Source organism: Lathamus discolor, chromosome 21 (genome assembly GCF_037157495.1).
Source record: "Lathamus discolor isolate bLatDis1 chromosome 21, bLatDis1.hap1, whole genome shotgun sequence".
Lineage (NCBI taxonomy): Eukaryota > Metazoa > Chordata > Aves > Psittaciformes > Psittacidae > Lathamus > Lathamus discolor.
In genome coordinates, this window is record NC_088904.1 from 2769006 (window position 1) to 2785678 (window position 16673).

At 48.3% G+C, this 16673-nt stretch overlaps 1 protein-coding gene across 1 annotated transcript; it reads right to left on the bottom strand.

Annotated features, from left to right (window-relative positions):
* Positions 1-751: 751 nt before the first annotated feature.
* On the bottom strand, positions 752-16627 carry SCAMP4 (secretory carrier membrane protein 4). Its single transcript, XM_065659031.1, has 8 exons — positions 16521-16627; positions 12760-12829; positions 11947-12002; positions 9590-9718; positions 6222-6378; positions 3100-3201; positions 2032-2149; positions 752-1345 (listed from the first exon to the last, which is right to left on the bottom strand). Exons 3-8 carry the CDS (start codon positions 11951-11953, stop codon positions 1169-1171), a joined length of 690 nt encoding a protein of 229 aa, XP_065515103.1. The 5' UTR covers positions 11954-12002; positions 12760-12829; positions 16521-16627; the 3' UTR covers positions 752-1168.
* Between the last annotated feature and the right edge of the window lie 46 nt (positions 16628-16673).

Consider the following 16673-nt stretch of genomic DNA (forward strand, 5'->3'; position numbering starts at 1 on the left):
CTGCTGGCTACACACACATAGACCAGGTCTGCCCAGTAACACGTTACAAGGACTAACAAGCTTTCCTTTGCCTACGAGACCCTGCTGTGTGTTTGGATTTCAACTACATCCATAGAAGGCAGAATTCAAACTATTCATTGTAATAGAATTATTCCCAAACCACAGTAGGGGCCCAGCACTGAGATCAACAATTATCTTGCATCTGGGGGTGGGCTCAGAAAACAGGGTGTCCCAACAAGGCAAGATGTGTCTAGCAGGGCATTCCTTGGGTCAACACAAAACCTGGATGCCACGTAAGTGGAAGCTGGATGCTGTAGAGATCTTGTGCTGCCTACCTGTGATGGAGTGACCATCCACCAGGCAGCCAGCTCCAAAGCCCAGCATCAGCCAGCTTCTCGGTAGCGTTCAGTGGGCTTTGAATCAGGCTTTTAGCGAACAGTCATTAACCAAATAAGATGAACCTACATCTCTGAAGCACACAGATCCTTTAGGCAGGAGGGAAAACAAGACTTCTAAGCATAACAGTAGTCCTAACCAGGCAAATGAGGACTCTTGTGGACTTCCCATCGGAACAACACTCACCCACAGCAAGCACCATTATCTACAGGTTCTTCACCAGAGTGTGCAAGCAAATGAGGTTGTAGATATTACAATACCTTCGATATCACTAGTACCAAATAATTTAGGTGTTTCATTTCCCTTAGAATGAAAAATTCCAGATTATTCATCCAGGAGAGTAAACACCAGTTGCTACTGATGCTCTGATTGCATTTGTTAAGGACGACTCAGGTAGTGGTAGCTGAAGACTGAGCAGGGAAGCAGAAGGAGTTGTGATAGTGTTTGCCATCGTGGGGAAGTGAAGCCTCTTCACATATGGTCACGAGAGGATTCCCTCAAGCAAAGGCAGGGAATGGTTGGTTCCTCAGTCTGCAATGAGGCAAATACTGGTAATTCAACACAAACAAACAACTTTCTGATAAGGCCATGCAGTGCTCTGGAGGTGGCAGGGGCTGACAGCATCTATCTGCTGCAGAGATGAGGAGGCAAAAACCAAAAGAGTCCCCAAGGTGACTGGGGTGCTTGGGGAGGAATGCAAACGATCTTTTCCAATAACAATAATAAAAAAGACCAAAAAGAAGAGAATCCAGGCAGTTTGCAGCCGTGCTGCTTAAGGCCATTGGTTTCCCGGGGGATAGTTGGGTACTGTGGGATACTCTGGCAGGCTGTTCCCAGAAAAATTGCTGTACTGGGCCTCCCTGCTGGGGGGGTTCCTCCACGTGCCGCTGTTCCACTCATCCTGAGCTTTCTGAAAGCTTCCACCAGCCCCTCGGTAGATTTTATGTACCTAATAGGTGAAAGAGAGAGATCAAGAAGAAGGTCAGCAACATGTACCCCACACCTCTCCTCAGCAGAGCTGTAGCTACTTTGGTACTGCAGCATGGATTTGCTTCTCTCTCTGTAAAGAGCTGCATTTCCATAGCACAATAGCACTAAGACTGTAATAATACAGTGAACAGAGGTGCAAATTGATAGGATCAACCCAAGACTTGAACCCAGTACAGCTGCAAGTGTGGGATTCAGGTTGGGGATCCCACAGCAAGGCCAGTGGGCTGAAACCTCTCTAGAACTGACACTGCTGCTTCAGCAGGGCTTCCACCTTCCCTCCTCCTCTGCCATCAGCCTACCAAAGTGTTCCAGACCTACCTCCACATCCTGCTGAGAGAGCCAAGGACCACTTCCAATCCTGCCAGCCACTGCTCACTGCAGGCCATCTCAAGATGCTTCACCTTTACCATCAATAACTATCCTAATAAGCAATGAAGCTTGCTTCGAGTGCTGTGACATGGTGACAACATCCAGCCCCAGCTGCCTTGTGTTATCTGGACTTCTCCTCTAGATCAGACACCAACTGACTGCTGTATAAAACCTTCAAAGCAGTGATGCCTTACGGTGGCTGCTAAGCTGCCTGTTCACATCATTGTGACACAAAGCACAGACAGGCCAAATCAGAGACACACATAAAGCACCTACCCTTATAATGCTGACGAGCATCGCTACCGCTGACATCGTGAACATGATGGCAGGAAAGAGCATAAACACAGCAGCTGCAACGTTGGTGCCGAAGAAAGTAATGGCTGCCAACCATCCGCTGGAAGAAGCACAAATAAAGGAACAATATCATGATAGCTCTCATTTTAAAGTGCCCTTATCACCAGAAAACGTGGTTACTCATACCCAGAAATTACAGAGTAGCTTCAAAGCTCTTGAAAATGAAAAGAACAATGAAGAAAATGGACAGGATTAAACAGAGCTCAGGCAGGTACTTCTCCAAGCCCTCAAATCTCACTTGCCAGCATCCTTCCCTAACCCAGCCTTGGCCCTGGGAACAGCCAGCTGCACAGGCTTTGCAAAGAGCAGGTTTATTCCTAAGGTGCTTTTGGTTGTGCAGAGGTCATGTGTCCAGAGACCAGAACTGGGATAAGGGAATGTGAGGGCCCTGTGATTTACACTGCATCTCTACTCCTCTGATGGCAATAACCAGGTAGGGCAACTGGAGAACATTGGAGAAAAAAAAATGCTATATGGAGTGCTTGGACTTTCTCTTGTAGTTTCAGCAGCAATTGCTCTCAAGTGTCTACAGACAGGAAGCTAAAATGCCAAACAATTATAACCAGGGACAGCCACTAAAGTGCTCCCATTTATTTTAAGACAATTCTGACAATACTTCCTCTATAGGCCAACAGTGAGTCATCACACACTGCTCACCATGTGCTGTGAGCACATTGAGGGCAATGCTAAGAAAGGATCAGAGGAATCTTGCCACTGGCTGGTTAAAAAGGAATGGACATTGCAGGAAGATGCTAAAAAGGACAAGCAGGTAACAGATATCTGAGTTCTGTCAATACAGCAATGAAAACACAACTCTGTACTCCAAGAGCAGATATAACTATGCCACAGAGGAAAGCAGAAAGCTTCTTCCACTTCACCTTGTACAGACTCCCACCAGTTTCTCAAAAGTTCATGGAAGCAGCCCACAGCCTGAAACTCTCAGGCCTGGGAGCTGAGTGCTGAGCTCCAGGGCTGAAGGATGCTGCTTACCAGGCTCCCCAGCCGGAGAATCCGATCGCCTGCAGCAGCGCGAGGATGAACTGTGCACCAAAGATGAAGAAAAAGGCCATGAAATTAAAGGAGCTGTCTGACCTGTGGAGGAAGAGAGGAAGTGAGCGAGGGGGAGACAGGCACCTCACGTGGCTTCACACCGCATGTTTGACCCCATCACATGCAAATGTGGTACCTCAGAAGAGGTCCCTTTGCAGCTGTGTACTTTGAAGGCTACTCCTCTCTCCCTGGCAGAGAAAGCACACAGACCCATGAATCATCAGTGCCTCATCTCTTCCAATAAGCCTGGCTCCTGCAATAGCTCTCCCAGAGTAATTGCATATATGATGACACATGAGGAGAGACAGTCTCCAGCAGAACAGAGTGCCTGAATCATTTCTCTGACCACCCATCTCAAGTCAGCACAGCCTGACACCTGAGCAGCTCAACCACTAGCAAGCAGGAACAAGGGGGATGAACACTGGCAGGCAGTGTCCCCATATGCTCAAAGTGATAACCAAGCATGAGAATTCCAGCTGGGAATATCTCAGTGGTTGCTCGTCATCACATTTATACACCCATGGTTAACATCCAGCACTGGGACATAACAGGAGGAAAAACAGCCACAGGAGAAGCGGGTGGTACCCTGGCTGGGGAAATGCAGAAGCAGGCTTTGACATCTTTGCAGGCTCCACATCTTCAGGATGCACAGGCTGAGAGGATCCCAAATATGTGAGGTCCTTTAATTTCTGCAGGTGTAACAGGCAGATGAACATGGACACAAGGCAGCTGACCAGTTACTTTGAGGGTCTCTCTGTCATGGGTGCACTGGGTCCTCTTCTGCCCAAGTCTGGGCTCTGCCACAGAACTGCAGCAGATCATCTTCATCCCATTATCCCAGCTATGTCAGGCACATCTAAGACTTCCAAAGTATCATTTTTAATGGTACAAACAATTCCCTTTCTCTCAGGAACTCAAAGGGCCCATGATTTACAGAAGAAATTTACGAAAAACACTTCAGTTGCTTATGAGGCAGCTTAGTGCAAGGGGGAGTTTACAAAAGAGCTCCAGCCATTCCCAGCTCCTGCTTAAGCCCTGAAAGTATTGAAATCTTTATGATTTTATTATCATTTTAATGTTTATTAGTATTCTAATCCTAGCCCCTGCTGCCTAAAGAGATGAGGGAGGAAGGACCCCAGGCTCTGGAGAGGCCAAGCAGGGGACCCTGGCTAGTCTGAGACAAGTGGGAAAGACTCCAGCCACTCAGAGACACGTGTGTTGGTCAGAGATGCTAGGAAAGAAATCTGTATCCTCATGATCCCACCCTTCAAATATCACCTCAGCATACAGCAGTGTGAAAGAAACACTTTAAACACAGCCTGTTCACAGGAATGCCTATCATAATCCAATTAACAAGGATTAGGCTCAAGGCTGAGCCTTCAAACACTCTTGCAGCTACAACCTGAAAAAGCTGGAGGAGCCTTCGTTTGAAAGGATCTGTGGGAATTAGTGAGAATACCCAGAAAAGGTGATTTTGGCTCCAGCTTTCTGGTGCAGATTTGCAGCAGCTCTGCCCTAGCACCAAAGCTCCGCAGCTGATTTCATTCTGGGTGCAGATGTGTGACAAAGGCTTTCCAGAAGCATCCTCCCAGCACGAGGCCCAGAGTGACCTGTGCCCAGAACCAGAAGCAGCGAGTGGTTCTGCCCTCACTGTCCTCATCCACCACAAGCTGTGATCCCTCAGTAACCTGCTGCCCCACTGCAGTGGTTTGCAAGCCTCTTCTACAACTGATGTCAAAGATCTCTGGGCTTGCCAGGCTGTCCCTAGGCCTTATTCTTTTTTTAACTGTAGAAGTCTTTATACAGAATAACCTCGGGGACCTTTCAGAATTCAGCTGCATAAATGCATGCAAACAACACTGAAGAAATCATTAGTCCTTGGGAAGCCCAGAGGAGGTCAATGGGGAGGAGTGATTTCTCCCAGACTTCAGAATGGAAACTGCTCTTTGCAGCACTTGGAGGCACTCACGATTCTGAACTAGGGATGGGGACAAAACCCCAGCTCCAGAGGGCAAGAGTTCAGAGCTGGTATTTTCATGTCTTAAAGCTTTCAGAGCAATCCAGCCCAGTGGCCTTCCATCTCCACCAGAAGGAATCCTCCCCTGTGCTCCATGAGGCAGTCACTGGTGGGTTAAGTCCCACCCAGCACAAATGCCCAAGTGCTGTTTGCATACAAAACATAAATTCAGAAGAACATTTGAACAACTAATTCAGCATGTACTGAATCGATAGGGCCGCACCTGCCAACTCCATTCCTATCAACTGCTTCTGCTGTAATTTAAAGCAGCTCCTCACAGTATCTGGTGAATAATCAAAATCCAGAGTATTCTGGTAATGGGGAACCAGAAAGAGCTTCACCTTCAGAGCCCAAATCCCTGACTGGGGTCTGCTGGTGACCTGCAGTGTGACACGGGGCTGTTCCCTCGCTCCTCTGTGCCTCCTCTCGCTGTGTCAGGGTGGAAACTGCTTGGGACCTTCATGGCTCTGACAAGCATCATGTATTGCCATGTGAATGATGCCTTGTGATCCACAGCGAGATGAGCAAATCCAAATGTTAGTAATTAAAGTGAAAATGTAGCATGGCTTTAAATAGTTATGGAGTTTCTGAAGGGCTTGCTCCAGGGAACTGCTTTTATCTAGAAAGCAAAGCAGCCAAGCTCTCAAATACCTAGAGACAAACCCCACCAGAGTGCTCAAAAACTAATAACTTAATAGTTTGCCATCAAAATAAACCTCAGTGAAGCTTTAACAAATTAACATCTATCTTAATGCTACCCTGATAGGAGGCCACTGCTAAGCTTGAGGTATTTAAGTAAAATCTGAATTTCATCCTCGTGGAAACGGCAAACCACTCACTGCCTCCCACCTTCAACCGAGGCAGGTGACCTTCAGTCCTACGTCTAGGATTGGGAAGTAGCCACGTTCTTCTTCAGTTTGAAAGTAACCAAGACATTCAGATATCAAGTCCTTAACTTTATCCCAGACAGAGACATCCACAGAAGCTCTCCCCAGCAACATCTCTCTCCCCCAGAGGAAACTGAAACTAAACCACCTCTGCTCACCGAAAGGCTTTGTAGGCAGGTCGGAACCAGCAAACGTAGCCACAGGGACTGAAGAGAATAAGCCAGAGGATGGCCAGACCAAAATTGACCCCGTAGCCTCCTCCAATCCACCATGCCAGGCACGCAATGATATTCACTACTAGAGTGATGCAGTAAACTGTAACAGAGACAGAGGAAAGAAGATGAGTTGCGCAGTTCCACATCTTCATGCAAAAAGGGAACAAAACTCCCGAATTACAGTAGGAAGGGTCCATGCTGCAGTGGGAAACTCAAGCCCAGTAATGCAGCTGCCTCAAGGGAGTCTCAGGATCCTGCATGTCCCCAGGAGCTAGCACCAGAGACGCATCCATTTCCTGAGGGAGTGCTGCGGCAGAAGGATGAGGAAACTCTTTTGGGACCTGCCAAAGGATGGGTAGCAAAGAGTGTGAGCAATACAAGACTCATGCAGGTATTATGATGACTTAAGAGCAAGGTTCAATTCCCACTTGGAGCAAAACCCCTTTATGAGAGGAGAGGGGTGTAAAACACTGCCCTGCACCCAGCCTCAATGTGACTTTGGTCTCTGTGCTTGCTGAGGCTGCCTCAAGAGCTCTTACAGAGCCAGCACACTGCCTTGTGGGCTCACTCTCTGCTTCCCTGAGCCTCTGAGGAACCCTGGAAGTTAACTTCAGGGCTTGAAAGTGCTGCCTTGAGCGAGGGAGAAAGCAAACTCCAATTAAGCTGAGAACATGGGACCATAGGGGTGGCTTAAAGGCCTTTTCACATCCCTGTTCCTGCCACTTAGATAAAAAGGAATAGTTGACAACGGCCCCCAGAGTAAACCAGAGCTGGGCTAAATAGACATGAACAAAGTGATGCTGCTCCCCCCTCTCCCCTGAAGCTGATCATCCCTGCAGATGGGGGCTGCACACTTCTGAGCTTCTACAGGTGACCTCCATGCTAGAGGCTCTCTGCTTTCCTCCATGTGCTACTCTCAGTGCCCCAGGGACTCCCTGCAGTGTTCCTTGCATCCCCCAAGCTCTGCCAGTGTCAAAGGGGCTTGGCACAATTACAAGCTCCTGCTCTGGAAAACAGATGACAACTCTTAAAAACTTTGTGGTAACCTGTGAGGGTGCTGAGGCGCTGGCACAGGGTGCCCAGAGAAGCTGTGGCTGCCCCATCCCTGGCAGTGCTCAAGGCCAGGTTGGACACAGGGGCTTGGAGCAAGCTGCTCCAGTGGAAGGGGTCCCTGCCCATGGCAGGGGTTGGAACTGGATGAGCTTTAAGGTCCCTTCCAACCCAAACCAGTCTGGGATTCTAAGAACCAATATCAGCACACAAAAAATGAGAAGGCAGAGGGCCCAAGACCCTTGGGTCCCACTTGGTGATGAGCTCACAGTAACGCTTCAGACCCGGCCTCATTTATTCAGTCAAAATTAAATCCCCGTATTCCTCTCACCCATGGCAAGTGCACATGCTCTGCCCATTCCTTGCTTCACTGCATCTGGTGCCCTGCATCATGCCTGCACGTCATGGTCCAGCCTGGCCCCTCCTTCTGACTTCTACTTCCTCCTCTTGGCACAGACCCACCTGCCTCCAGCAGCCACGGAACTGCTGAACAACTACAACATTTTGTGGCTGTAAATTAATATTGATAATAGTTGGAAGACTCCAGGGTGAAAACATTGATCCCAGCTGCTGCCTCTGACATACACACTACAGGAGACTTAAAATCAAACACTGTTTTACTACAAAGAAAATTCCTCCTGAGTAGCTAACAACAAGGCTTTACATGCAGTGGTTTAGATGTACCTAAATATTGGGGGGGAGAAAGAATTTTAATGATTTAAATTTCATTTACACAGTAATCAGCTGTAATTCCCCACATCTTTCATTTTCATAAGTCATTTATTCTCCAAAAGCTACTTAATGAAAAAACCAAAGCCACCAAGCCAAGAGCACCCAGAAAGTTTGAAGGAACTGGTGATTCCCCCAGGTACGAGTTTGTTCTCCAGCAGTGGGAGCTCTGGTACAGGTTTCCTCAACGCACCACCCACCTTCATAAGATGTTCACATCCAACTCATGAGCATTCAACCTTCTAGCAACGACTTTCATGTTTCTATCTTCAAGAGCAGCATTTTCTTCTTTACTACCTTCCTTCCTATGTGTCTCTCTCTCCACCCTATCCCAAAAAGTCAGGGAGACCCCAAAAGGAATCCTGCTGCAGATGGGAATTTCCCAGTCCTGGTGAAAATGCCAGGTCCCCCCAGCCATGGGCTTTTTTCCCAAATGGCACCTTTCCAGCCTGCCATTAACTAGCATGAGGGATGCTTTGTCTAGGGAGAGCTGCAGACAAAGGCAGCTTTACAGCATGGAACGTTTCAGCAGTTAGGCTGAAGGGACAAGCAGCTTCTTCAGGCAAGAAAATTACAGAGCTCATTTCAGCCTCTCTAAATAACGAAAGAACAATGGAGGGATAGATTATTCCATTATTTATGCACCCAAATCTCTCTCGTACACACATCCTATGCATCTGGAATAAAAGCCATGCCACCAAATGCCTAGCTGGCAGAAAACAAGCTTTCCTTCAGTGAGAAGGGTAAAAAAGGATGACAAGCATTTTGGGAGAAAAAAGATAAGCAAGGCAAAAGGATTTTTCATCTTCCAAAGCCTTTCCTGTGCTTTTCAAAATCTGCCCCACCATTTTTCATCCCATTTCATTCCTTGGATAAGAATGGTCAATTTTCATTACTGGCTTTTGAACAGCTAAGCCTGTCAAGACGAGCTCAGAGCCAGGAGGTCTGCTCAGACCGAGTACAAGTAAAGCACTAGCTGTGACCAAGAGGATCAGCACCCTTCTCCAGCAGGCCAGGGAATGCTTTGTGGCCTTGGATAGCTAAGGAAGAGACAGTGTATGGCTAGAGACACTGCTTCAGTTGGGAAGGGAAACCTGTGGATGGCACAGACAAGAGGGAATTTTACCCTTCCCTATAGCAAGCATATGGGCCACATTTTCTTGCCTAAAATTTTCCTGCTCATCTTACTTTAGGTGAATTGGGAATGACTTTAAGAGGGCTATTTCTGGGGAGGAAAACATCACTTAACGTTAACAAAGGTATTAGATGTGGTCTGCTTTTTTCTTCCTCAAATTTACTAACAGACTTTTCTAGCACCCATACTCTCTCTCCAACAGCTTCTCTGTGGCAAAGATTCAAGGCACAGCAGCTTCAAATTTGGGCCTAAAGTTGTATTACAGTATTCTAAGAGGAATCATTGTTTCTCATCAACTAATTGCAGTCAAAACTTTAAAGCACGTAAGTCACTGAGATCTATGGGGTTTTTACTACATACATATGTTTTTCCAGCACAGGTTTCTTATTCAACTTACAGATCCATACGTGGTAGATTCTCTTCACCAGAGACTGATAATCGATGGGAATTTCATCAGCAAAATTCTGGTAGAAACATGGTTTCAGTGGGATGAACTTGGGAAGCGGTGGGAAGTTATTCACCTTTTCTGCAACACAGAACACAGAGGTTAGCTGAATGCAGAAACATTCTGAGGGTTGAGCAACAGCCTCTGCACCTTCCCAGTACACATCCATGAAACCTCAGGTTGAAGGGACTCATAAAAACCAAGAGGAACCATGGCCAGCTCTGGCCATTCACATTACTCACTGCAGCATGTTCATCCTCACCCTGGGGACCAAACCTTTGGATCTTCCTCAGCAGTAAACAGCAGCACATACAAGGCTTGGAGTGAGGGATAGAAACGAGCTAATAAGTAACAATAAGTGGACTGGATACCTTTAAACATCTGTTTAAAGCTGTGCCAAATGTGCTGCAAGACAAAAACCTTCAAGTAAGCCCCAGGATGAGGTTCCTCAGGAAGGGGGAGATGCCAGCAACATCTGGGGAAACAAACTGCTCAGAGGTGTTGAGTTCCAGCCTCAGAAAACCAAAGCGAGAGGAAAGGCTGGCAATTGCCCAGACAAGCAGACTGATGTTCAGACACGAGCTCTAAGCAGGTAAGTTTGCTAGTGCATGGATCAGGCCTTAGGACCTATAATAGCTATGTCCCTGTAACAGTAGGAAGGGTGCCTTTGGGAGGCATATCGAACTGGAATTTAGCACTCGGGCATCATCCTGTTCAGGGAAGACAAGTCAGGTGTCAGGGATGATTTTGTTGTGACAAGACTCTTTAAAAGTCAAGTTTTTCTGTCAGGTTAAGCCCCAGGAAAAATGAAATAAATGGACAAACGCTAAAAAAAGCTTTGCATGCGGATACAATAAATCAGCAAATGCTGACAAGAGTGAGATGGTAAAGAAAGCCTTACCTTGGAAAGAAACTGGGGTTTAAAATCAAGTCATTAAATGCCTTTGGCCTCTGTATTTAAGCTGCCGTAAGCTTCCAGCCAGATGCACAGATCTGGGGTGTATATGTGCCTGGATATGTGTTTGTACATGTTGAGGAATGTTTGCTCTTGCCTTCCAGTGCTGATTAAAGTCTGATTCCAGGGCATTGGGACTAATTGTCTCTAGTCTACTTCAGCCCCAGTAAACAGAATGAAAAACAACCAGAGGAGATGAAGAATGTCCTGGGAAAACCTCCAAATGGCACAGAAGACAAGAGGAAATGTCTGAACAAGAACTGTCAGCACAAGAGTTCCCCTTCTCTTGCCATATCTCTGTGTGAAGAGATATTTAGCAGGAGCAGCTCCTGAGCCTCATTTGAAGGTTGGCAGGGAAGAATACAAAGCTGCTTTAGGAAAGAAAAGGCTTTTCTTCATGCAAAGGACAGGCATATTTTCACACAGAAAACATGAGGAGGAGAACGCCCACTGTGAGTACATCAGAACTAAATATGGAATCCTGGCTGAAGTCACCAGCCCAGTTTGGCTTTTCAGTAGACTTTTCCTTATAAAAATAAACATGAAGTCCTCTGTGGCTCCTCATCCATCTCCACTCAATGCATTTCACATTGAGATTCCTCCTAAAGTTGGCATTAGTTACTGGTTAACAGATACTGCTGACCCCATCACAGGTAGTGCAGATGTCCCATGGCTGCTTTCAAAGTCCATAGGAAATTTTGGTCTCTTGAGCACTAATTTTCTGTTTGCTATAAACACCTAATGGGCTTTCTCCTGGATTGTCTGTCTTAGTAGCCTAGGAAAGGACATACCAATGCTGGATCAAAGGAAAGGAAGGGGCACAGCTTTTAAAGCTCTCTGTGGAAGTCAATATGACCAATTCTAACTGAGAGAGCTGGGCTTGTTCTGCCTGGAGAAGAGAGGGCTCCAGGGAGAACTTAGAGCAGCTCCCAGTGCCTAAAGTGGCTACAAGAAACCTGGAGAGGGGCTTTGGACAAGGACCTGTAAGGACAGGACAAGGGAATGACTTTAACCAGAGGGGAGATTGAGATGAGCTCTTAGGCAGAAGCTCTTCCCTGGGAGGGTGCTGAGGCGCTGGCACAGGGTGCCCAGAGGAGCTGTGGCTGCCCCATCCCTGGCAGTGCTCAAGGCCAGGTTGGACACAGGGGCTTGGAGCAAGCTGCTCCAGTGGAAGGGGTCCCTGCCCGTGGCAGGGGTTGGAGCTGGAGGAGCTTTAAGGTCTCTTCCAACCCAAACCGGTTTGGGACTCTGTGATTCTAAGATTGACTGAGCAAAGGACAAGCAGATTTTCCAACAATCATCTTTTTTAAAATTTTCTTTTCTCCCTCCATTGCCATATTTTGAGATCTCTTACCTGCCATTTCTATTAGGAGTGTGCCCTAGTGAAGTTTCAGACAGGCAGCAACAGATCTATGGGAGAAAGAAAATCAGGTCAGCACAATACCTAAAGGGGGACAACAAGAAATCTAGAGAGGGACATTTTACAGAGGCATGCAGTGAAGAGACAGGGGGAATAGCTTTAACCTGCCAGAGGGGAGACTGAGATGAGCTCTTAGGCAGAAGCTCTTCTCTGTGAGGGTGCTGAGGCACTGGCACAGGGTGCCCAGAGAAGCTGTGGCTGCCCCATCCCTGGCAGTGTTCAAGGCCAGGTTGGACACAGGGGCTTGGAGCAAGCTGCTCCAGTGGAAGGGGTCCCTGCCCATGGCAGGGGTTGGAGCTGGATGATCTTTAAGGTCCCCTCCAATTCAAACCATTCCATGGTTCTATGTCACTAACCCAAAGACCCTCTCAGAACCAGGAGCATCGGTGGTGCAGTTTGATAGATTACAAGCCCAGGGTTCCCACTATAAATTGCTCATCCCCAGTTGCCCAAAAGCACAGTGGAACCTCACAGAAAGGATCACAATTCCTCCTTGTTCATATGAAGCTCCACCTGGTAGCATCTCATTCAACACAACCCCACTGTCAACCACTTTTAAGGCTTGTTTCATTCAGCAGCAAAAAACTGTGCTCTTAGCAATACCCGGCAAAGGTTGAGGATGAACAGAGAGCCACCGCCAGAACACAACTACCTTCTGGCTGCAGCCAGACAACAAGCTGAGACAGACAGGTCTGGGTGGGACCCAGCAAAGCCCATACACTGGAAGAGAAATTTGCAGGAGCTCACCAGACTTAATGCCTCATTTAGGTGTTGAGACGATGTGTTGGCTCCTGGCTCTCTGTGGACCTTCCCACTGCTGAAACAAACAGATAATCACTGTTAGCCAGGAAGTTGACTGTTAACAAAGAATCAGCTGGGACACAAACCCCATCAACCTCATTACTTTAATAATTCTGCACAAACCCTTCTTTTTAAATGCAGATTCATTCTTCCTGTCACCACCACCGAACATGACCATCATTCTGGAAGAATCGAATCATGCAAAGTTTACTCAGCATCAGCCGTGTTGCTGATTTTGGCAGAGCTGATCCACACAGATGAAAGCCGCAAAGGTCTGTGCTGAGCTTTGATTCTACCCCTTCTTCCTAAGGATAAAGATATCATGTTCCCCTACCTGCAAATCCCAGAATTCCACAAACCAGCCCCCTAATCCAGCACTATAGGACTGGCAGGAGTTATCCAGAATGAAGGAAGTCTAGACTGAAAACTGCCCCTACAAAAACACAACAACCACCCCACACTGCTGCCAGCACTGAGGTCAGAATAGCTGCACTGTATCCAAAGCCCCTGGGATTTACAGCAGCTCATTCCCCTTCCCTGCACCTCTGTGCCTCATGCATGGCTGGGAGGTTGCAGAGTTTACACTGGCACAATCATATTGTTGGGGTTGAATTTACTTTCCTTTTTAACTGAGCTGCTGGAGCACAGTCCTTGATGGAAACAATGGCACTCTGATGAGAAGTGCCACCTGTACAGGCAGGTTATTCTTCCTGTAGGCAGAGATGCAGTTATATATAAGCTTAACTATGTCTACAGAGAGGAAAACACATTAGTTTGCCTGTACCAGTTTAAAGCAAGCAATAGAGTGTGGACAGGATTGCTATGGCACTCCTGAGCTGCTCACGGCTAGGGTGCTCCCTGGGGAATGCCGCAGCCTCTGGCTTTCACACAACACAGACAGGAAATTTCCCTGTGTAGCCTAAACAACTTCAAGTCAAGCTCCAGCTGTAAGGTCCTGGCATAAGGAAATAGATTCACAGCAAATACAGAAACAGGTATCACCCACCACACATGAATTTGTGCAAGATGCATCTAAACAAGCTCTCTATTTACTGGATCATTTTCTATTTAACTGGGAATAGAGAAAACCCAACATCCCGCGCTCCAGAGACTTCTTCATCTATATCCCACTATGAGGAATGAGGGAAAAACCACACCTACCCCAAGGAAACCAGTGTGTGAAGCGAGCTTCCTTTTCCCACTGTGCTCATGCGCAGTCAATGAATAGCTCTAAAGTTTACAGGCCAAGGCACATGACTCACAAGAGCCCACTGGAGACAGTGGGAGCTTTTCTTCCCCAGTGTTTCAAAGACAAAACCGCCCTGTGCCATTTTAAGGGACAGCGCTTCCCTTTTAAAGCCAGACCCATGTGCAAGCAGCAGTTTTTCCAGGCAGACAATGACACGATGACTTCGAGTGTGATTTTTGTGTGAAACACATTTCGCCAGCTGAGATGAGGGAAGATTCTGTGAGGGAATGCCCGCGGCAGTCTGTTGAGGCACATGATATGAATGCATGGATGCTGCTATTTGTTTAGCCTGTCGATATTATAGTAAATAGTCTCCTAAAACAGGAAGGTGGTAGGAAATAAAGGACAGAGCAAGAGTTCTGCCACGGAGGTGGGAGAGCTGAGCTCATTCCTGCTTTGCCATAAACCTGCCTGGTGACCTAAGACCAGATATACAAGACACCGGCTCCTCTCATGCCACCTGCAGCCAAACTGATCCCAACAGCCTATGCTTTCCATGCAGCAAAATCCAACAGCTTCTCAAGTCTTGCTTTAGGCTATTTTCTGTACTGCTTTTATGTTTGTCATCCTGGTACGATGAATGCAGCATGGTCAAGAGCTTCTACGCAGATCTGTCCCCAAGGGTTTAATCCAGAAGCAAATCAAGGGGCAGGATCTGTACATAACAACAACGGCAGAAGAGCTTGCCAACACTCCTTAGTAAGACAATGATTTAATGATTAGAGCACAAGCATTATAAGAAGACCTGGGCAAAACAAACATCTCCTGAAGTGCTTCGAGCTAGAAACAGCAACCACCAGAGCCAGGCTTTCGGAAAAGCAAATGTCCTAAAAGCAAAGGCACCTGCAGGGATCTGAGAGATGCGGATTTGAAACCATCAGACTCAGCAGAGAATCAGCGCAGCCTCCAGTGTTTCCAAGACAAGCCACTGCCTTGCTCGTAATTCCTCTCCAGGTGCATTTAAAAACAGAGTGGTGACTCTGCCCTGGTTTTAAGAGAAAAGGCTGGGTTTGAGTCCCATTCGGATGCCCAGCTCTTATCAGGACAGCCCAGAGAGCCCAAGGCAGCAGAGGTCACACTCTACAAGACACCAAAATGCCTGGCTCAGCTTTATGAGCCTAGACTTTGTAGAGCTATGGCAGCACTGCTGCTGAGAAAACGCACAGGAAACAACGAAGTTAGCAGGGTCAGTGTCCTCGATGTCAGCCCGGCACACAGCTCCATGTTGCTGGAGCCTCCTGCCTGCACAGGGTGTTTTGCTGCCTCCCTTTCCCCCATCCTGGAGCAGACGGGCAGAAGCCTTAATAAGGCACTACAGAACCCACAGCAAATATTGACTTTGGTACAAGTGCTTCAGAAGCCAAGCTCGGTGGCTCAGGGTCAGGACTGCAGAAGGCTCAAGAAGCATTCATGGCTGCACTGGATGGGGATTCGGATGGAGATTGGATGGGGATGCAGGGATATCCTGCTCTAGTGGAAGGTGTCCCTGCCTGTTGCAGGCGGTTGGAACTCGATGATCTTTAAGGTTCCTTCCATCCCAAACTATTATATATATATATACTTTTATATATATTTTTTATATTTATATATAAACATATATATAAAAATATATATTTATATATAAATATGTATTTTATATTTATATATAAATATTTATAAATTTATTTATAAAAATGTATATTTATATTTTATATTTATATATTTATAAACTTTTATATATATATAAAAGCACAAACCAGACGTGCTCAGGACACAGGCCTATTCCACCACTTGAGTGGCCTCACACTAAACACCCGGGCTGCACACAGCAGCACCAGGAGCCCCATCACTCACACGAACTTCCCCAGCCGGAGCCCGGTGACCGGCCTGCGTTTACCCAGCCTCGTCCCCTCGCTGCCCTGGCTTCTCCCGAGAGCCCCATCCCCTGGGGTCCCGGCGCACGCTCCACAGCGCAGGGGCAGAGTCCCGAGCACCGTCCGGAGCGGATGGAGCGCAGCGGGGCGCTCCCAGCTCCCGCGGGGTCGGCAGCAGGCTCCGAACCCCGCCACCACCATGCTCGGGGAGGGGAGGGGGGGGCACGGAGACCCCAGCGCCCTCCGCGGGGCCGCCTGCAGCACGGCCCGCACACGCTGGCCCCGATCGCTGCTCCCGCCGGGGCTGACCCCAACCCCGCTCCTCGCCAGGGCCGGCCCCGATTCCTCCCCACGCCAGCGCCATCCCCCCGGGACCTGCCCCCGATACCTCCCCATACGGCCCCTCTCCCCTATACCCCCTCCCCTCCACCGCCCCTTACCGCTGTTGTCCCCAGCGCTGCCCCCTTTGCCCCCGCCCCGGCAGGCCCCATGGCAGCGCTGAGGTAACTCTGGCACCGCCCGCCCCTCCTAGGGGCCCACGCGGTCCCCCCCGACCCCAGCTCCCCCCCGCGCCCCCCGAGGCTCAGCCCCGACCCGGAGCTCACCGCGCTCCCCTCAAGCCGCAGCGCCAGAAACCAGCTCCCGCAGGCTCGCCGCGGGGCGCGCTGGGAAATAGAGTCCCGGCAATGGCCGCCGGCCCGGCGAGCCCCGCGGCGCGGACTACACTTCCCAGAGTGCCCCGCAGCACGCCCCCCACC